The sequence below is a fragment of the Trichoderma aggressivum genome (genome assembly GCF_033847375.1).
Source record: "Trichoderma aggressivum f. europaeum strain CBS 100526 chromosome Unknown scaffold_016, whole genome shotgun sequence".
Classification (NCBI taxonomy): Eukaryota; Fungi; Ascomycota; class Sordariomycetes; order Hypocreales; family Hypocreaceae; genus Trichoderma; species Trichoderma aggressivum.
Genome location: NW_026946382.1, coordinates 644307 through 665395, shown reverse-complemented (window position 1 = coordinate 665395; position 21089 = coordinate 644307). Strand labels below are relative to the sequence as shown.

Sequence of the window (21089 nt, the reverse complement as noted above, 5' to 3'; positions counted from 1 at the left end):
CGAATCCTCATAAGCATCACCACCCCGCGAATCACAAAAGCTTGGAGATGTTTTCATTAGCAGCCACTACCCTAGAGAAAGAAAAATATCACCATCTTGGAGAAAACAAAAGTTGTAGTTGAATGTTTGTAATAGCAGCTGCTACCCTGGGATTCTATTTTCCACTGTTACGTCGTAATTTCCCGCCGCTTTGGTATCCGGTCTTTTGCAAACATGCCATGATATAATTTGTGTCATCTAAACATTCCGCATTGGCTAAAGCCAACCCTATCGTAAACAATGTAACCGGCGAATAATGAAGATACATTTCAAATCGCCGGCAACTCAAAGCCCAGAGAAGCGAGCCCTTAGAAAGCAGGTGCCATCAAAGTAAGCAGTAAGAAAATTGAACGTTTAGCTCTTGAACTATCAGAATCGCAAAGTTGGAGAGATAGGTTCTTCTACGGAGTACCAAGTAATACTAAAAAAAAAATATGGATGCGGTACAGGAGTTACTACTCGTATTGCTTTGGGCTCTCATTACTAAGGGGATGCCAAAAAAAGAAATCCACGATAGGGTTGTAGCAACTTTTAGCGAGGGACCTTCTCTTTTCACATCAAGGATTAAAGGGAGAAGGCGGCACTTTGCGATTAATTGAGGTACGGATTTGGCAGGATCGATGGAGATCGATGGAAGGGCCGATCAAGGCGTGCTTATTCCTAATTCCTAATTCGTAGATTTTTGCGATTTGCTGCCAAATGGGTCGTTAGGTAAGGTGTTAGCGTGGGTGCTTTGTAGGTAGTTAGTATTACGAGTACATGATGCTGACAACTGGCTGTGAGAGGTTGGGAGTCAAGAAAGGGGGAAAAAAGGAATAGTCGCTGGAGTAGGGTAGCAATATTACAGGTTCGTTGTTGAATAGGCAGTTGGGTTAGTAGAGTAAGAATGGCTATGCTCGTAGGAGTAACTTCCTATTCCATGGGAGAGAGGCAACGAGGTGCAGAGGGTGCAAAGATGCCGCGATGGCTCCGGAGGCTTCACTTCTTTGCGATGGGTGGCATCATTTTTTGTTCTCGAGAGATGAGAATGACGAGGCATCGCTGTTGGTGAGACGTCATCGACCTACCTATTATGTAGTGGAGGCTGTGGTGTTGGCACGGGCAGTTTGATGATTCATTTCAACATGACTAGCCGTTTCATCAGCAGCTCAGCTATCAATAGCGCAGCTACGAGCGTGTGAGAGTGGTTCACTCTATTTGCCTTTCGTCTGCTTTCGCAATATGATACTGCTCTGTTGCGGTGTTGTTCAAAGAGTGTCGTATCTGCCTTTTAATACAATCGGCAACCTCCGTTTACTCTCTGTAGACCCCAGAAGATGAACCCAGAACGCACGTGTGGGTTATTGGCGCCCAGTCCGGCGGTTAGCCGGCAAGGGAGCTCGTGCGTGGCCCCATATCGATTCATTACCCGCCATGAGAAGTTGACATTCTCACCTGATTCTAAGACCAGGGGAAGAGGGGGGAAAATGAAGAGATGACTGGGGAGGGACCAACACTCATAAGCCCCCGACCCTTACTAATGCTGTCCAGTAATAACACCGTACCCATCTGTATAGTGCTCGTATGTGCTTGGTACAGATATCAAGTACCCGGATAGAAAGCCTAACCCAGCTCTGTCTTTGAGTTGGGAGTAGAGTACTCCGTAATACAGCAGATACTAGTTGTACACCGCTTCGGTTGGTTTACCCCTCCCTTTTCATTTGAACTCGGTTCGATAGGGTCTAGATGGACAAAGCGGTAATCTAATCTTTCCGATACTGTTGGCTGGTACACAGCAGACGGGGCCGTCATGGAGTGCGAGGGGACGAATCACCAATCGATTAGCGTTCCGTCTTGTGGAGGGTGATAGACTTTTGTTCCTACACTTGTCATTCGTAGTACTGTATATTACTCTCAAACTGAGTTCTTCTTAGCAGATTGAGTATTTCTCCTCATCTCCAATCCCACCAATAAGCATTTTGTGAGTGGACTGTATGAACGTATATCAGCACGCATAAGCCCCAGATATGCATACATAGCTCGACATTTTATCTCGTCCACCACACACTATGACGCGAAATAGACTCGATTGCCAACTTGCTTACCCTACAAGCGTCCTCCATCTGCTTGGCGTTTTTACAGTTGCCGTTATGCTCGTATGCTTAATCAACCGTCGTCTTACAATTTGTCGTCAACTTTTTGCACCTAATCCCGCCAAGGCCCTACTACATACTTGTCTGATAGCTGGAGCCCCCAAGGGATATGGGTACAAGTACCTACAGTACGTACTCCTGTCAGCAGCGCCTGAGCCTTCGGCCGAAAGCAGTAAGAGGCGGCCAGGGCAGCCAATCGGCTAAGGCGTTGCGGTCACCAGCGCTAGCGCGTTTCATAGGTGTGAAGTCCCACTGGGGCTAGCTTGTTCGGTGTGGATGGAGTCAGGCACAGCAGCAAAAGGAGTAGCCCAGGAACGGGAGACGGAATAGAGTAGGTAAACAGAGAGGCAAAAAAGAACAAGGAGTGTAGGGGTTAGTTAGACTAGTATATGCTAGAGTACTGTATGGAGCTGTGGATAGACTACTAGCAGTATCAAGTACAGGTATTCGTGAAGTAGAGGCGGACAAGTCAAGCACAGGCCGCTTTGCTCCGGGGCTCCGTGCCAGGAGGGCCTTGAGAGCCGCGACTGAATGACGGCGACCGGGGAAGGGAATTGGACAAGATGGGGCGTGGGAAATAGGGGAAGAAGCATGGCCATGTGAGCAAACACGAGTGAACAGCAACAAGAAACGAAAATACAATTGTTGGGCAGCACAGATTTGTGCTCTCCCTCTCTTTCTCCCCCTCACCGGTGCTGGCAACAAGCCTCGCAATATTTGACGCCTCCGCGTTTCCGATATAGTCCCCTTGTACAGGTATACGGAGCGTATTGGCCACATACGGAGTCGGCCTCGGGGCATCTCGCCTTTCGATATGATATCCACAGGTGGGCGCCTCGTCTACCTTGAACCACAGATGGCTACATGCGCGCACGGCTTGGACCGCCCAAGGTTTTACAATGGCTGCTAGCACCAGGCTATACTTGTAACTCGCGCCACGTCTCCCGGAAGCACGGCCGAGGCTTTTTCTCTTGGCTTGTTTACCTCCTGGGAGGCTGCCCTAGCCGCGCCCCCCTAAAGTAAAGTTGGACGAAATGTCAGGCTCGGAACGAACATACGGGGTAAAAGAAGCAATGCGATGGGTGACGCAGGGCCCACAGAGGCTCGGTCCAGGCCACGACTTTGTCGCTATGGGCCAGGGATGGATTCGGTTATCACCACCGATGGGCCGTCGTTTTTTTTTTTGCTCGATTCCATCGATCCGTAATTTCAGCAGAATCAGTTGAGTGACATCTATGGCTTCTGGAAGCTGTGGACCGATGAGTGATTACTTGTGTACACGTACACGCATGGGGGGGAGACCCCATTCTATGGACTGAGACTAGGTAGGAATTGATGAACATGGCCGAACACCAAAAGGGCTGTCCAAGAGGGGGAAGAAGAGAAACAATTAAAACAGAAACAAAAAAGGGGGGAGCAAACGGCAAACGGCAAGTTGTTTCCTTGTCATCTTGGCAGATGCAGCTGAAAAAAACAAAACAATGGGATTTCTGATATATGCAAGGAGGCCAACATGGCTGACGTAGAGTTTCCTTTTTTCTGCAGCCACGCCAATAGTTTGGCCACAGCAAACAAACACAAGCTGAGCACACAAAACAAAAAAAATATGACAAGAGTAACCCCACCCTCGGAAAGGAAAAAGTAAAAATAATTGAAAAGCACACACACAAAAAGAAGCAAGGAAAAAAAAAAAAAAAGGCACGAGTAGGATAGCACTGCATGCGATAGCGGCTCTGGGCGGTAAATCGAGTGGCCAGTCAGATTGGTTCCGGCGCATTCGGATCCCGGTCCAGCAAACAGGAAAAGATTGATGTTGGTGTTTCAGATCTGCACATTAGCGCCCAGCCACGCAGGAAACGTGGCCGTCAACCACCAGAGACATTTTGGATTCCGAGCCAGTGGGCGTCTAAGTGGAGAGAGAGAGAGAGAGGGCGAGCGAGGCGCCGGCCGAACTGCCACCTGAGATGCCAATTTTAACGTGCAACGGCTAGTTCTGGAGCAGATGAGTAGATGACAGGCTGGATGACACTGACAGACGTTGGACTGGAGTGACATTTTAACAAGGGGACAAGCAAGCACAGGCGCCCGGCGGGATGAGATGGCCTCATACGAGTGCCTACGATACGAGGAATCGATTCGACGATGCTGGGCATCTATGTATCTGCACACGCCATGCAGTCTGGTCACATACGGGTAGAGTAGAGTTTTCCACATTCGAGGAGAGGTATCAATATCCCCCCCCCGTTCTTTTTTTGCGGCTTGCGGGCTTGAAACGTGAAACACTTTGGCTGGCCCCCCCCGCCCGTGCCGAATGCCCAATCACGCCCGGCGTTTGACGGAGGGAGGCTCTGAGGCCTGATGCAGGTACAGAGTAAGAGCCACGTCCTAGCTCGTTATCAGACGGAGTTTATGATGGAGCCCCCCAACTCTTGTTTGGCCGGGCCTGTCTGGATTAGGAGTACTTGCCACTTTGTGTCTGGGCTCTGCTTACTGGGCTGAGCAGGTACTGGGTACTCTTTACCGGACTCGTGCAAATGAATGCATCTGGGTTTGATGTGATGGTGTGATGAGGGCATGGGACCTGTTTGTTTCTTTGTTTCAATGTACGACTAAGTCTGCCTTTGTACTTGCGAAATGTTCCAAGTCCATTTGGAGAGCCCGTGTAACTCGGTAGGACTTTTTGCTTTGTGCGCTCGCCCCCAGTCTCAGCCATCTTGCATCTGATGTCCTTGTGATACCTCTGCTGTACATTCTTTGTCCTTGAACAAACTTGGCACCGTCCAGCTTACGAGTACTCGTATCTCCTCGCCCATGCACGGGGGGGACTCAAAGCACATGATCCATTGTTACCTTTGTCTGGGCTGTGTGAAGGAAAGAATGGACAAAGCCAAAAACAACATACTGTACCCTGTACCTGTGCCTGTGCCTGTGCCTGTGCCTGTGCCTGTGCCTGTGCCTGCTTATTCGCCTTCGTGCAGCCTAGGCCCTATGCGAAATATGGCCGTGATTTCTTTTTTAATCTATTTCTCATTGCCTACGGATCCCCCAGCCTGGAACGGCCCCCTTCGCCGGGCTTCTACTGTAGGCTCTAGAGCACGACTGCGCTGCCTGCCAGTGGGATGCCGGCTGCTGGCGCCAGGGGCTCGACAGGGGACAGGGGGCTTCTGAAGGCGCAAATCCCCGGTTAGGCGCAGTGCTGTGCATCCACCACAATGCTTGGCCTGAGATGGCAATTCAATTCAATTCAATTCAATTCAGTTCAGTTCTGGCCCTTGTCCCTTGTCCCTCGTCCCTTGTTCCTTGTCTACCAGGCCAGGAAACAGGAACTCCTTCGGCCCCGCTGCGTATACTGTACCTAATCGGCCCCACGCCCTCAAGATACCCTCACCTCTCACTCTCCCCCCCTCTCTCGCTTTTCCTATATCATCTCCATCGCCGCCGGATCCTTCTCGAGGTTTTCTTCTTCCTTCTTCTCCAGGCCGCTTCTTTCCTACATCTTCCAAAGTTGCTGGGCACTTCCTCTCCTTTAAAAGCATTTCCGATACATTTGGCATTCTTTCGCTCTTGTATCATTCCATTCCTTTGCATACTCGTACATATACACTCGTTCGTTTCCAAGGTGCTCAGGTATCACCGCTGCAACTATTTTCAATCGTCCTAGCGACCCTTGCATAGCTCGAAAGCATTTCCTCGATTTTGATACAGCTTCGTTTTCTTAAAGTCACGGATCTTTCACCATGAAGTTCACCACCACCACCGCGGCCGTTGCCGCCATGGCTGGCATCGCCGCCGCCAAGGACAGCCGAACTTTCGCTGTTCTGCGATTCACCAACAAGGGCTTGGTCACCACTCGTGCCGATCCCATCGTCAACCCCGGCGTTGCCTCTGCACACGTCCACAACGTCGTGGGTGGCAGCAACTTTGGCTTCTCCTCCACCGGTGCGGACCTCCTCAAGTCCAACTGCAGTACTGCTCTCGTCAAGGGTGACTACTCCAACTACTGGTACCCTACCCTCTACTTCCACGACCCCAAGACGGGCAACTTCGAGTACGTCGACGTTTACTACACCAACGTCTACTACTTCTTCGAGGCCACCAACGACAAGATCACGGCCTTCCCCACTGGTCTCCAGATGCTGGCCGGCAACACCATGTCCCGAACCGTTCCCGCTGCCGGCGGTGGTGACCAGCTTGACCCTTCCAAGGGCCCTATTAACAACGTCCAGTTCACCTGCCCTCGTACCAGCTACAACCCCCCTTCATACCCCGTCGGCTCTGACGGCTCCAAGTTTGGTATGGTTGACCCCAACAACCCGGGCGCTGGTGTTGGTCTCCCCGATGTGACTTGTGATGGCATGTACTCTCCTCTCCGTATGGACATCCACTTCCCCTCTTGCTACAACCCCGCCGCCGGCCTCACCAACTACAAGGAGAACATGCAGTTCCCTACCGACGCTGGCAACGGCAAGCAGGACTGCCCCAAGGGCTGGATTCACACCCCTCACATCTTCTTCGAGGTCTACTTTGACACTCAGCCCTACAAGGGCCGATGGGTCGAGAACCAGGGATCTCAGCCCTTCGTCCTCTCCAACGGCGATGTTACCGGATACGGTGCCCACGCTGACTTCATGGCCGGTTGGGACGAGGATCTCCTCCAGCACATCATTGACACTTGCGATGCTGGTGACTCTGGTATGGATCAGTGCCCCGGTCTCTTCTACGGCCTGAACAGCGGCGACTGCACCATCGCCCCCCTGGTCAACGAGCAGGTTACTGGCACTCTCCCCAAGCTCCCCGGCAACAACCCTCTCAGCGGCTTCAGCTACGGTCCTGCCCCTGCCATGCCCGCTGGTGGCTCTGCTCCCGCTGCCTCCAGCGAGGCTCCTGCTCCTCCTGCTTCCTCCAGCAAGCCCGCTTCTTCTCCCTCCAGCAAGCCTGCTTCTTCTCCCTCCAGTAAGCCCGCCTCTTCTCCCTCTGGCAAGCCCGCCAGCTCCCCCAGCAAGCCTGCCGCCACCAGCAACGTTGTCAACGCTGGCCAGCCCGCCAAGACCATCGAGTCTGCCCCTCCTGCTTCTTCTCTCCCTGCTGCCGGTGGCGCTGGTAACGACGCTCAGTGCAGCGCCGCCAATGTCCACACCGTTACTGAGACCATTACAGTCACTGCTGGCACTCCTGCCGCCACTTCTACTCCTTCCAAGGGTAACTCTGCCGCCACCGTCGGTGGATACACCTACGCTGGCTGCTACCAGGACAACATCGGCCGTGTCCTCACCGGCGATATCCTGCCCAACCTTGGCCCCATGACCAACGACAAGTGCGTTGCCAACTGTGTCAGCAAGGGATTCTCCGTCGCTGCTACTGAGTACGGCGGCCAGTGCTACTGTGGCAACGAGCTCGTTGGCTCTACCAAGCTCGCCGAGAACCAGTGCACCATGGCCTGCGAGGGCAACTCCAAGGAGGTCTGCGGTGGAAGCTGGGCCATCAGCGTCTACAGCAAGACCGGCGCCGTCACCTTGAAGGCCGCCAAGCGCTCTGAGCACGTCCACCGCCACCGCAGCCAGCGCCACTAAAGGGTTGCTTCCTCTATTTCGGCGCATTCGGGGCAATGATCTGAGTGTTGCGGAGTATTTGGTTTGAAGCGTTGCATGTGATTCCGGTGGGTTTTATGACAGCGGGATCTTGGATAGGTTGGGGGGTCAGCAGCGGGTATGATATCTGCTGACCCTTGGAGTGATTTGTTGGATACTTCGATTCTTCCGTGTATTTTTGATGACATAATCTTGTACGATTCTTGGTTTACTATCTGGCAAGTCAGTTAGGGGCCTCCCGCGAGGGAATTTTAAAGCATTTATCAATCGAGGTCTATGAATGACTGGGTCTTATAGAGTCTGAATAAAAGTTTATGAGCAATTTCACAAAAACAAAGGTAGCAAACTGGTGATTCAGTAGATGATCAATGTAGAATTGAACTCGTGTGTAAAGATGAGGGATCCTGTAACCGAAAATCACCTTGCCCTAAGATACAGATAGCATTTCGCACCTGAACTTTCTTTTACTCCAGGTACTCGTAGATGATGAAGTTTGAAGTTAGGATAAGGCTGGTAGACTAAGGCGGGTGAGGCGCATGAAGTTGGCGGACGGCTAAACTGCGGCTAAACCCATATTTTACGTTTCTCATGGCTAGAACTTCATCTCACATTGTTTCTTTTCCATCCTTTCATTTTCTCCCTCTCTTCCTTTTTTACACCCTCGAAACTTTCTCTCCTTTCCAAGAGGGACTTTCTATAGGAATGTCTCTCTATCATGAGGCTGCGGAAATTTTATCATCATCAGCAGACGCCAGCGGAAGCTTGAAATCACGAGTGTTTGGCAGGAAGAAGGGCAAATCACCACCCGCACAGCTGTATGCTCTTGTGCTGGAGAGTGCGAAATGGAGTCTGGTGCTGAAAGAAGTAATTGAAAATGCGGAAATTCTCAAACTGGAGCGAAAGGTAGGGAAAAAAAGGCCTTTGAACAATCTTCTAGATCTATCCATGTTGAGTTGAGCAGTGAGTTTGTGGGTGCTAACTTTCTTCTTCTTCTCTCTTCAATGTGTAGCTTACGCCAACGCTAGCTTTGCTATTGGTGCATGATTTATTGCTTGCCAGGGGAGGAATTGCACTGCCGCAGAGCCACGGACTGAGAGCATCGATTGAGCGGCACAAGGCGCGCCTCAGCTCGGAATTCACGAGGGCGAGGGTGAGGAGAAAGGCGCCGACGGTGGACTTCTTGAAGGAGCTGGTCGAAAGAGCGTCTGCGGGAGAAGAGGCCAATTACCCGAGATGGGTGCGTGTCAATGCCCTCAAAAGCACCGTGGAAGAACAACTGGAGACGACCTTTTCGAAACACAGCAGAGCTGAGAGCATTCAAGACATTGTGACGAAGTCAGGCAGACACATCTACATTGACCCTCATGTGCCGAATTTGCTTGCCATTTCTGCGGGGATGGACTTTGCAAAGGTGGAAGCTTATACATCTGGGAAAATCATCCTACAAGACAAGGCATCGTGTTTCCCGGCCTATCTGTTAGACCCACGATCTGAGGACGGAGATGTCATCGATGCTTGTTCTGCGCCGGGGAATAAGACGACGCATCTCGCAGCGATTCTTTACAAGCGCCGCCCGGAGTTTGAAGATGCCCCTCAGACGATTTACGCTTTCGAGAAGGATTCAAGGAGAGCCCAAACGCTGGAAAAGATGGTCAAGATTGCTGGGTCAAAGACCGTCACGCGGATTGGGTTCGGACAGGACTTTCTTCAAGTGGATCCTACGTCTGAAAAGTACAAGGATGTGGGAGCTTTACTGCTGGACCCAAGTTGTTCAGGCAGTGGCATTGTTGGCCGAGACTCAATGCCCGAGTTACATCTCCCAGACCCACCAACAGAGAATCGTGGTGGCAAGGGGAAACCAACCCTGTCTAGCACGAACAACAAGAAGAGGAGGCACGACGAAATTGAAGAGCCCGCGCAAAATGTGCTGGTAGACGATGATGGAGTCGAGACCGTGGTGAGGTCAGAGAAAGACCTGGAAGCGCGGTTGGAAGCGCTCTCGTCGTTTCAACTGACGCTTCTGCTCCACGCATTCCGCTTCCCCCGAGCAAAGAAGATTACTTATTCGACATGCTCAGTTCATTCTCAGGAGAACGAACGCGTGGTAACACGAGCCCTGGCGTCGGACATTGCAAAAGCCAAGGGGTGGCGCATCCTGCGACGAGAAGACCAGGTGAGCGGGCTTCGGGACTGGCCCGTCAGGGGAGTGGTCGAGGCGGCAGAGGGTGACGAGACAGTCGCGGAGGGGTGCATACGGTCGTATAAGGGGGACGGCCATGGGGTAATGGGCTTCTTTGTTGCCGGGTTCGTGCGGGATTCGGTCGATATGGGTTTGGGGGACCAATATGAGGGAGGGGCTTCTGTTGAGGTTGACGGGGATAGTGGCGAGGGGCCATATCTCCGCGACGACGATGGTCGGATTTTGCGGGACGTCGTTGGCATGCCGCTGCTCAAGTCCACGGGGAGACCTGTTTCGCTCCATGGAGTGGATGAAGGGGAGGGAGATGAAGAAGACGAGGAGGATGAAGAAGGCGAAGAAGACGAGGATGAGGATGAGGAGGAAGATGATGACAGTAATGGCGGAGATGAAGACGAGTGGGGAGGCATTAGTGATGCGTAATGTCGCGCCCAAAGCGTCTGATATACCAAGCTGCGTTCCATTGAGCGCATTGCACCTTGTGATACTGCTAAAGACAAGGTTCACCCTGCCGTTGAAGGGTCTCAAATGACTTGGCGTTGGCTATTTGATCATTGTTCGGTTCTATGGAGGATGAGGTTGGCCAGTGAATTTAAATATCCTTGCCGGAGAATTAATGCTCATAGATAGGTTCAGACATGAAGTGAGTCATTTGACTTGTGATGTATGAGGCACAGATATGGCGATATAGACCAAAGATAAGCGGCTTTCCTTGGATAATAGACTATGTGCTTCTGTATTAGTTGTAAGCTGGAGCTTGATACTTTGTGTAGGCCTACGGAGCAAACAAGTTGGCTGGCGAGCCGTCTCTTTGACAGCAGCCTATAACTTCTGCAAGTATCATACATGTACATGACGTCCGCCGCTTGAGTTCAATTTTGTCAATATGACGCCAGATAGTTAGGCTGTCAATTACCTCGTTACCTAACCAACGCCGGATCGACTACACCGGATTTCAAACCCGGACTTGCAGACGAGCAGACAAAACGTGAGTCGTGTCATACTCTTCTACTACGAGTCACCTGCCACGTCATATGAGGCCTAATCGACGAATTCTGGTGCCTTTTTTCACTTTTTTCACGTTTTTGCTGCCTGATAACACAAGATACCGCAACGAGGCTGAAAGCCAAGCGAGAGACACAAGTTGCCTCGGCACAGAGCATGCAAAGCTTGGCATGTATTTTAACTCGTGGGATTAGTGGCATGTTTAATTACATGAGAGCGACAAGGCTCCGGTTTGGGTACTCCGCTGTGGATAGGATATTGTGGTGAGAATCTCAACTTTTTTTTTTTTTTACGATAACACGAGGAGGTTCCACAGTCGGTCAACTTTAGGGGATCCAGAATCACAAGCAAGGCGCCCCTGTTTCACATGGCAAATGGAGAAGAAAAAAAAAGAAGAAGAAAGAAGATTTCCTTCTTTTTCTTATCTGTCTCGGCTGCTACCGAGAGTAGAGAGGCGAGCGAAAAGAGATAGTGTCGGGCCGGCTTCCGCAAAGAGATCTACTAGGTATCAGGCGTCAAGTGGGTTTTTTTTTCTAGCAGGGAACGGGGGAAATAAAGGCGCGCCGTGTCCGATGTTACGAAGTAGTAGCCTCGGCACATGAAGATTTTTTGGGCTGCTGAGGATCAAAACTTATCGAATGCACGGACGGGACTCTCTCTCTCTCTCGGTCAGTGCGTTTTGACGCCCCCCCTCCCCTGCTGCCTGCTGCCTGCTGGGAACAGAAACGGAGGGCTGGGATGTTTGTCCGAATCAGGGAAGAAATGGTGCATGTGGTTGTTGTTCAGTCAGGCCACGAGCCGCCCCTATCGATCATGGCATGACTAATTGTGGTCTACGGTATGTGGGCTTTGTCGTTTTTTTTCGAGATCGAATTCCGTCGGATGGGCGTGTGATGATGTGGATTGTTGTATCTTTTGGCGCATGATGTGTTAATAAGAAACAAAAAAAAGGACAGCCCAAGGATAAATAGAAAAAAAAAAAAGCATAAGCTGGATGAGTAATTAATCGAGATATGAGTCGTTTCATGCGGTCCGTTGTCCGTCTGCATGTACTGGGTCCCTTGCACTTGCCAAAAGCGCCTGCTATTTTCAGCCTCATGTCGAAATGCCGTGGAAGGAGACAAATAAGAGAAGAAAATCCGCGCCTCATTTTACCAGAAGCACGCCAGGAAAGACAGGTTGACCCCTGTCCGCGAAGCTTATTGCCCGAATGGGCGATGGCCAAGAACCAAAATGCTCCGAGATGTTAGTCAGCCGCATGTAGGGGAATTTGATGAAGAAAAAAAATAAGACGGGCAAAATGAAGGGAAAAAACAAGAAACAAAAGAAGCGGAAGAGAAGCCGCCTTAAAGAAATGAAAAAAAGAAAAAAGATGAAATAAAAGAAAAGGAGACGGCGCGGCGCTAGGCCCACAAAAGGCACTGTTCCTTCAATGGCAGCGCAGGATCTCCACGTGCCAAACAAAGTTTTGAGCTACTCCACTGGGGCTAGCGTCGCGGCCAAAGCGGGGCCGGATTGTGATGATGGTGCAAAAGTCCACGGAGTTTCCGTCAAGCCTTGAAACTGGGTGACGACTTTGGCCTCTTTGTTCGGAATTCCGCCTTATTGCTCGTGGCCCATGGAATCTGCTCGAGATTATTGGTTCTCTTTGTGTGGTTTACGTTTTTAGATTCGGGCTGTTGCTTGGACTCCGTCGTTTTTTGCTTGAGATACAGTACTCGTACGCATTGCGGGGTGGAGATTGGAGTCAGTCAAGATGCTGATATATGCTCACTATTGATTGCTACGGATCATCGAATCTAGTCGCTGGGACGGAGATGCGGCGACGAGGGGGGCCGTACAATACATGTTGTAATCCCGATGTTAATACTTGTAATTCCGAGATAGTAAACGCGCTCATACAGTTTCTGTAAGTCGTAATTCTGTCTCATCCCATGGAGAAAATCGCGGGGTTCAGAAGCCTGGGCGCTTTACACAAGGGATCGACCAAAAGGATTCTGTACGAGTACGAGTGTCTTAGCTGTTTGGCTGCGTAAAGGTTAATGATACACACAGTAGACTATCTATTTGCTGTAACCATGCAGGTGTGACAGTACTGCATCCGTCTTAGCCTGTAGGACAATATACGGGAAGCTTGATATATTAAAAAAAGAGATCATCACCAATAACGGACAGGTTGCGCGCGGGTGCTTGGTCATAGTCCCGTTAGCTTGTACTCGTGGCTGCCAACTCGCAAACTTATCCAGTGACTCTTCAACTCCCGCGTGAGTGTAGTTTGTCAGCGGCCGGCAATTGAGTTGTCGTCAAGGGCCAGTTGAGACGGACTTCGGACACGGCGCCGTGCTGGTGGGACTTGGATGCCGGAGATTTGCGACCCCCTGGCGACCGAGATTTGTTTTGCGTTTTCTCATCTTGCTTGGCACCGTTGCAGCAGCGCTTGCGATCTGAAACGTGTTTTCACGTCCGTGTGTCCGACTCCGAGAGACAGATTGCCGCGAAGGACGCTTCCGACGTGGCGTAGCTCGTCTGACAATCTATGCGGGCATTTGAGGCGGGGAAATGGCCAATTTTTCTTCTTCTTGTAAATTCTGCCCTTGCTGGAAACAAAGAGTCGTGGCCCCGGGGAGAAGAAGCTCCGTCATTTGTTGGAGAAACTGATCGGGCTGCCTCCCCCCTCCCTTGACCTGCTTTTGGAGATGGTAACCGGTGAGGGGGTGAGGGGGCCATGTTACACGATTGGCACGGAGGATGAGATGGGATACCCATAAAACTGCTGGTTTGGCTGCCACGAGCCGTGTGAAGGATTTGGACGGAGCGTTGCATTGGGCAAGTATGCAGCTGCAAGGTGATGTGCATAAAAAGAAGAGGCGTCGTTGATAGGCAGCTATTTTGCCTGACAACCAAGGCTACACGTAGGGGGGGGGGGGGAAACATTTGTAATTGGTACTGTATTTACAAAATAGCAGCATCGTGTGGCAGCTACAATAAACATGAAGGAATTCTCCGCCCCTCCTATCTCCTGTTTGAGATGGCGTTGGAGGCCAGAGCTGGCTGATGGATGATTTGCCCACGAGTTGACGGAGGAGTAAACGAAGTGTGCATGTACATACTCGTACACATGTAGACGAGATACGGGGCGGCGTGGGGCCGATACTGTCTGTATATTGCCGGCGGTTGTGTCTTTACGATTAGTACTGAAACGCCCGAGACTAGCCTCGTAGCCAGGCGCAAAACTGGACTGTTCCAGGCAAGGGAAACTGTAGCAATAGATGGGTTTTCACCGTAGGGGTAATGGGTTTTTACCGTAAAGGCAATGTACATGTATTAAACCGAGCTGCGAGGGTTGTACTCGTAGTATCAGAGGTGCGTGCGGTGCTCATACATGTACTTGTACTTACGTCATGCCGTGCACAACGAAGCGAGAATCCTGCATTCGGCCGAAGCAAAACCCGGCGTGGCTCCGTGGCTCCACCCAAGCGCTGGCCAAGTCCATGGACTTCCGTCTGTTTGTACTGTAGGGCAGTTCTAGCGGTGCCTGTCCCCTGTTACGAGTACGCGTAGATACAGGGAATTAGCGGCCGGAGAATGGAGATAGAAGGGCGTGCGGGCTCCCGAAGCAGCCCCAAGCGGCCTAGGGGAGACTAGAAGCTAGTCCCGACTGGGCACCACCGTCTGGCGGACTGGATTGCCCTCCTCGTCGAGCGCTTCCCTTGTGCCTCATCGCAAATAACGCCTGTTATCTCCACCACTGGGCGCAATCCTGCTCAAACCCGAATCCCTTGCCAATTCCCACTTGTTGCTCTGTTTGCTGATCTGCTCATGCAAGCTTTCGCAGCTCCATCCCAGCTCTGGTGGCTTGGCCCGCCAGATCAGGTCCGCTAGACGCCGAGAGTCCCTGGCCAGGCCGGCCCTTTTCTCTGCTTCCTCGCGCTCGGCCTTGGTTATACCTAGTTATAATAAGAAAAGCACCCGGCACTACTGTTGCAAGCACCCAATGATCCCGTCATTTCTCTCTTCGGACGTGCAACCACATCCTCAGGTGCTCGCTTACCAACTACGAGTACAGCATCGTGCCAACCCACGACAACCAACTCTTTAAAAGCCGGGCCCCCCCTCCCCCGGTCGTCAAACCAGCCTTGTCTCCTGACTCGCTCGTCCTACGTTATTTTGCTGTCGTCTTTCTCTCTTCTCGCCCTCTCGACTCTCTCATCTCTCCAGAGCCTCGCGCCATTGCCGCTCAGCCGAGGCCCAGCAGCGTTCTAGGCCTGTTTTGCTTGTCAAGGGGCTTTCATTCGTCACCACCAGGCCGTTGTGGAATCACTCGTCCGGACGACTCAGCTAGGGCTCGGACGACACCCACCGCTTCCCGCTCCTACGGAGTTCCACAAGATTAGGTTGTATTTCAGGGAGGTCAGTATTACATGTAACTGAGCATTGCTCAACCCCTGTCCATGATTACCTATGTATAATACCACCTTATTATATACAAGTACATGGCCCCAGTGCCCTCTCATGATCTGACTCTGGTCCAGGCTTCTCCTCACTCCAAAAAGCTGGGCTGTCGGCGATCCAATCTAAGGTTATTTGCTGGCACATCTACTCCGCATTCTCTAAGCGACCATCGCTACGCACCATAGCCGCAACCGCAACCATGGCCGACGAAAAGCCTTCCTTGCCAATGGCTGACGAGAAACCCTCCGTGCCGGAACAGGAACAGGAACAGACGCCTCACCCACCCTCCTCTTCATCGGCGTCTGCCTCGTCCGCCACTGTCACAACGCCCGATCACGATGTCGAGTCTCAGCTGCAGGCCATGCCCTCTGAAAAGGTCAGCCACTGGAGAGTGCTCCTCGACCAGACTGGTGTTACCCAGGAGGTCTTGGAGTACAACTACGGCGGTCAAGGCACCGCCGAGGCTCCCTACCTCGTCGAATTTCTCCCGGGCGACAAATGGAATCCCATGGCCTTCAAGGACTCGTTCAAATGGACCATTACTCTAATCCAGGCTAGCGCTACCCTTTCCGTCTCATTCGCCAGTTCCGCCTACTCGGGCGGTGTAAGTGAGATCATCCGGGAATTCAACATCTCCACCGAGGTCGCCATTCTAGGTGTTTCGCTGTTTGTCATGGGCTTCGCCATTGGACCGCTTTTCTGGGCTCCTCTCTCTGAGCTCTACGGTCGCCAGAAGACCTTCTTCATCAGTTACATGTGCCTGGCTGCTTTCAGCGCCGGAGCCGCCGGTAGCAACTCCATGGCTACTCTCGTCATCCTCCGATTCTTTGCCGGTGCCTTTGGATCTTCTCCCCTGACCAACGCCGGTGGTGTCATTGCCGATTTGTTCCAGGCCAAGCAGCGAGGAATCGCCTTCAGTATCTTCGCCATGGCCCCTTTCTTGGGCCCAGCTCTTGGTAAGACTATATCCCATTGTCCAGCTTAATCAGGCCGCGTGACGTGCTGACGGTGACTGTAGGTCCGATCGCCGGTGGTTTCCTTGGTGAGTCCAAGGGCTGGCGATGGGTTGAGGGATTGATCGCCATCTTTACCGGTGTTGTCTGGATCGCCAGCTCTGTGGCCTACCCCGAGACGTATGCCCCCGTCTTGCTTCGCCAACGCGCTGCTGCTCTGAGCAAGAAGACTGGCAAGGTTTACATCTCCAAGCTTGAGGAGGGCCAGCCACCCAAGACCATTGGCAACCAGCTCCGTGTTTCCCTCTTGCGACCCTGGCAGCTTCTTTTCAAGGAGCCCATCGTCCTCCTCATCTCTCTCTACATGGCCATCATCTACGGTACCCTCTACATGTGCTTCGCCGCTTTCCCCATTGTTTTCCAGCAGGGCCGTGGCTGGAGCCCTGGTATCGGTGGTCTCGCCTTTCTTGGTATTGCCATTGGTATGACCGTTTCCACCATTGGCTCCGTTTTTGACAACAACCGATACATCAAGACCGCCGCCAAGTCTCCTGATGGAAATGCTGCTCCTGAGGCTCGTCTGCCGCCCGCCATCCTTGGCTCCACCCTGATTCCCGTTGGCTTGTTCTGGTTCGCGTGGACCAACGGCCCCAGCGTCCACTGGATCGTCTCCATCATTGGTTCCATCTTCTTCGCTGCCGGTATCGTCTTGGTCTTCCTCTCACTGATGAACTACCTTGTTGACGCATGTAAGTTGACACCATGCCCTGTCTCTTTTCCCTTGTTTGATGGCTGCTAACACTTGCCTTAGATGTTATTTTCGCCGCCTCGGCTCTGGCTGCCAGCTCCGTTCTCCGATCTCTCTTTGGTGCTGCTTTCCCTCTCTTCACCACTTACATGTATCAGAACTTGGGTATCCACTGGGCGAGTTCCATTCCCGCCTTTTTGGCGCTGGCCTGCGTTCCTTTCCCATTCCTCTTCTGGAAATACGGCGACAAGATCCGTGCCAGGTGCCAATATGCCGCTGAAGCCGCGGCTGTTCTTGCGAGAATACGAGCCAAGAATGTTGTCGTTACCGAGGACCAGGCTGTCGCAGAGGTCAAGGAGCATGAGCGGGAGAGACGAGAGAGTCTGGCTCTGCAGAGGGAACAGAGCCGCGCCAGCCGTGCCAGCCGTGCTGCCTCGCACAAGGCTCGCGACAACTAAATTTTTTCCATTCTACCTAATGGATCACATCTCTCCTCAACTTTTTTTTATTTCGATTGGATATAATCACCATTTTCTTTTCTTTCGACACCTCCTGTATTGGCAACATCACGGCGACTCATGCTTGATTTGCGAGTACTTGATTCCCCTGGATTTTTTATGCAAACATTTCATAGTCATTTCGAAGCGATAGAATATGTTGGCTCACTGTTTTTTTTATGGTCTCTGAATAATGCCTATGCGGAACGGATATGCATTGATTAATATACATATATAGAAGTTTGTCCTCCTTTTATGATGGGGAGGGCAAAAGCAAAATTGGGGTCTTGGGATGCGGAGTATATGATGATGCCTCTCGCGGCGATGGGAGGACACGGTCTCACGCGTCTGATGCAACGACCTAGCCACTCTTGGCGTTTTTTTTATTACTCATTTAGACAATATCGTTTGGATTGTCGATACCACAGATAGCATGTACATAGACAGATTGGAAGACGGAAGAAAAGTTTAATGCTCTAACAAGACGTGCCCTGAGTCGGTGTGAAGCAAGTGATGCATGTGGATGTCGTAATCATTGAATCACGACCCATGACATGGATACAAAGTCAAGTCTGCCGTCCTGATTATGGACATTTCTTCGTAGCTTTGATAAGGAACATCTGTTTGTATGGATGATGTTGAATTTGAAGTTTCAAGTTACAAGACGAGACTTAGTCAACCACTTTCGGAGAATATGCCGGATGCCAACATGAAACAAGCTCAGCCCAATAGGCATTTAGATACTAGCTGTCTAGAATGAGTATAGCACGAAGTAAGAAGCAATGCTGTTTCGATGGCGGTTCTAGCTTTTTAACCCTTGCCACGCTCTTTTAGGTCGAAGTAGAGTCTCATGGCGTTTACACCTCAATGGATAGAGCTATTTGTGTCATGGAAATTATCTCTACGGACTATAATTAATTTGTATATATACGTGTATGTTGATTCTCTTGACAATTAGAAATTACTCTCAAGAAATTGCTGAATCTTGGTAAAGGTTTCTGTGCTGGATGTGTGCAACATGAATTCGTGGCCAGTGTTATCGATGACTTGCGTCTGGAATGAGGTCGCATTGGGAAAAAGAAAAGACGAATTCGCCAGCTGGTCCGCGCAATCACCATTCTTGGGATTGCAGAACAGAATATCCTTATTCCCTGTGATAGCAAAGACTTTGCCCGTGAAGCCAATGGCGGGCTGTAAACCCTCTCCAAGACTGCCACCCTCTCCACACGTCATGACATCCTGTGTGTCAAAGCTCATCTTTGGGATGGCAGGATCGTATGCACCGGCGTAGAAACTTTGTTCATGGCCGGTTTCGTTACTAGCAGTGATGTATCCCAACGGATATCCGTTGAAACGATCGAAAAGGAGAGCGGCCGGCTGCATTTGGAGCGCCAACAAGGGGCTCGGCAGCGGGACAAACGCCGACCAGCCCGTCAGAACAACGGCATCGGCGAAAGTCGGCACAAATCTGGCTGCTGCGACACCAGTTATTGAACCATAGGAATGCCCTGTAAAGACAACTTTAGGGAAGGAAATCCCAAGTGGATTGTTGATGGACCGGAGAGAGGCCGCGATGGCGTCGATAACTGCAGCTTCAATCGGCAGTTGAACAATCGTGTTTGGATCAGGAATAGTCGATTTGCCATGACCAGGAAGGTCTACCGCTAGGGTTGCATATCCCTGCGAAGCAAAAAATCGCTGATAAGAGTAACCAGAGGCTTGGAGATCTGGTATGCTTAGAGCATCCCATACGGTTCGGTCGCATGTGTTGCCATGGGCCAGCAGTTGAATCGGAAAAGTTTCGGGATGAGTTGCGCCTGCTGGTGCACAGTACTGGGCGCTGATGGAGAAGTTGGCAGAAGTTGAAACTTGTCCAACAACGCCAACGGCTCCTGTACTAAGGCCCTGACTGAGGAATTGATCGATTGAAGAGACGCTGTTCGGGTCGAGGCTGTTGCCAAAGTCTTCGTTGTTGGCAGTGACTGAAACTGGAAACTCGACGATCTTGCACTCAACTGCTTCCTGGGCAGCGGAAGAAGCCGCAAGGGCAAACGCAGCTACAGTAATAGAGGTACGCATTTCTCTTCTCTGCGTCTTTTGCTTTTGGTAGGATTGAAGTTGCTGCCAATTATCAAGTATGCTAGTAAATTGACCCAGTAGTTGTTGGTGAGGCAAGATATTCTTCGAGATGACTGAGTCGTAGATGCTCTTATACCTATTCTAACCCCCCCTGTCAGACACTTCGGAGAATAGGGTATACTATACGCCAAAAGCTAAACCTCATTATCCATGTCTTCGGTAAGAGTAATTATGATTAACACTTCTAATTAGTTCAGTTTTTGCACCTTTGAAGACTATTATGCTTAGTTGATGACGTACGACGGAGTACGGAGAATATCATTTTTCACCGATCAATGCTGTGGGTGCCTAGTAGTTGACCAGCCCACTCAGAGACACGTAGGAAGAACAGGGATAACATGGTTCTCCTAGTCGTTCTAGACTTTGTTTCCAATGCTACTGGTAGGAGTGAGACGTTGCGGATCTAATAGCGGTTTGATCGCTTATGGCAAGACTCTGGTTGCTCCATACCTTGCAGATTTATAGCTAGGGCTGACATGTTAACCAACTATACGAAAGATCCACCTAAGAAGGTAGCAAGGGGGGATAAAATGCCGCCGCTTATTGTTACAATACATACAATTCAACAGTGAAAAGACGGGCGGGTTTTCTTTCCTGCATGCACTCCTGACATGGGATTGAGTCGGTCCTGGTCTGAAGTGGCGGACCTCGGTCCTATGCAAAAAACAAAGGACCCTTGAATAGAGCAAATGGCCGCGTTCCGAGTGGCCACCATTGAATCTACATACGAAGAGAATCGTTGAAGTTTCCTAAAGCGGCTCTTCATTCGAAGGCTTTGACATGGGCTAAACTACTTGCTGGAATTGATGCAAATAATGCAACTATTTACCTGAGAGCGTTTAACAATATTGGATAAAAGCTTCTGGAAAATTGAGAGCAATGCATTTAGTATCGAGATAGCAGAAGCTAGGTTAGCATAACACGGCCTCATGCTTTTACTATGCAGCGGATTTGCATGGGTGTTTCTCTGCTCTAAGTACAATGACGAATGGTTGATAGTCGCCGCTACGGTACTGAGGCTAAGCATATGTGTCGACGAAAGTACTGACGTCTAGAGAAAATGCAATTCCGGTAATTTAGCCAGGGATATATTTTCGTCCTAGTTGCGTTATCATGCAATCTATATAAATGCACCCTTTCACCACCTCTCTTTATCAGAGCCTTGGATGTAGCTTAGACGATATAACTATATGCTATCCTCCTATTTAGGAAGGGCCGGATATAAGAAAATACTAATGTAAAAACAGAGAATGAGGTTCGATTACATTACTGTGGCAAGACGTCACTTCACACGTCTTATCTCTACAACTATAGGGCTAACATAACTGAGTGACAGCGC

At 50.8% G+C, this 21089-nt stretch overlaps 4 protein-coding genes across 4 annotated transcripts; 3 read left to right on the top strand and 1 right to left on the bottom strand.

Moving 5' to 3' along the window:
* Positions 1-5908: 5908 nt before the first annotated feature.
* Triagg1_5025 (uncharacterized protein) lies at positions 5909-7741 on the top strand (the record flags this gene model as incomplete). The annotated part of the gene is made up of 1 exon (XM_062899494.1): positions 5909-7741. One exon carries the CDS (start codon positions 5909-5911, stop codon positions 7739-7741), a length of 1833 nt encoding a protein of 610 aa, XP_062756206.1.
* Positions 7742-8461: 720 nt separating this feature from the next.
* On the top strand, positions 8462-10379 carry Triagg1_5024 (uncharacterized protein; the record flags this gene model as incomplete). The annotated part of the gene is made up of 2 exons (XM_062899493.1): positions 8462-8662; positions 8769-10379. The coding sequence occupies 2 exons, from the start codon at positions 8462-8464 to the stop codon at positions 10377-10379; spliced, it is 1812 nt and encodes a 603-aa protein (XP_062756205.1).
* A 5233-nt stretch (positions 10380-15612) lies between these two features.
* Triagg1_5023 (uncharacterized protein) lies at positions 15613-17572 on the top strand (the record flags this gene model as incomplete). The annotated part of the gene is made up of 3 exons (XM_062899492.1): positions 15613-16369; positions 16432-17115; positions 17178-17572. The coding sequence occupies 3 exons, from the start codon at positions 15613-15615 to the stop codon at positions 17570-17572; spliced, it is 1836 nt and encodes a 611-aa protein (XP_062756204.1).
* A 993-nt stretch (positions 17573-18565) lies between these two features.
* On the bottom strand, positions 18566-19690 carry Triagg1_5022 (uncharacterized protein; the record flags this gene model as incomplete). The annotated part of the gene is made up of 1 exon (XM_062899491.1): positions 18566-19690. One exon carries the CDS (start codon positions 19688-19690, stop codon positions 18566-18568), a length of 1125 nt encoding a protein of 374 aa, XP_062756203.1.
* Between the last annotated feature and the right edge of the window lie 1399 nt (positions 19691-21089).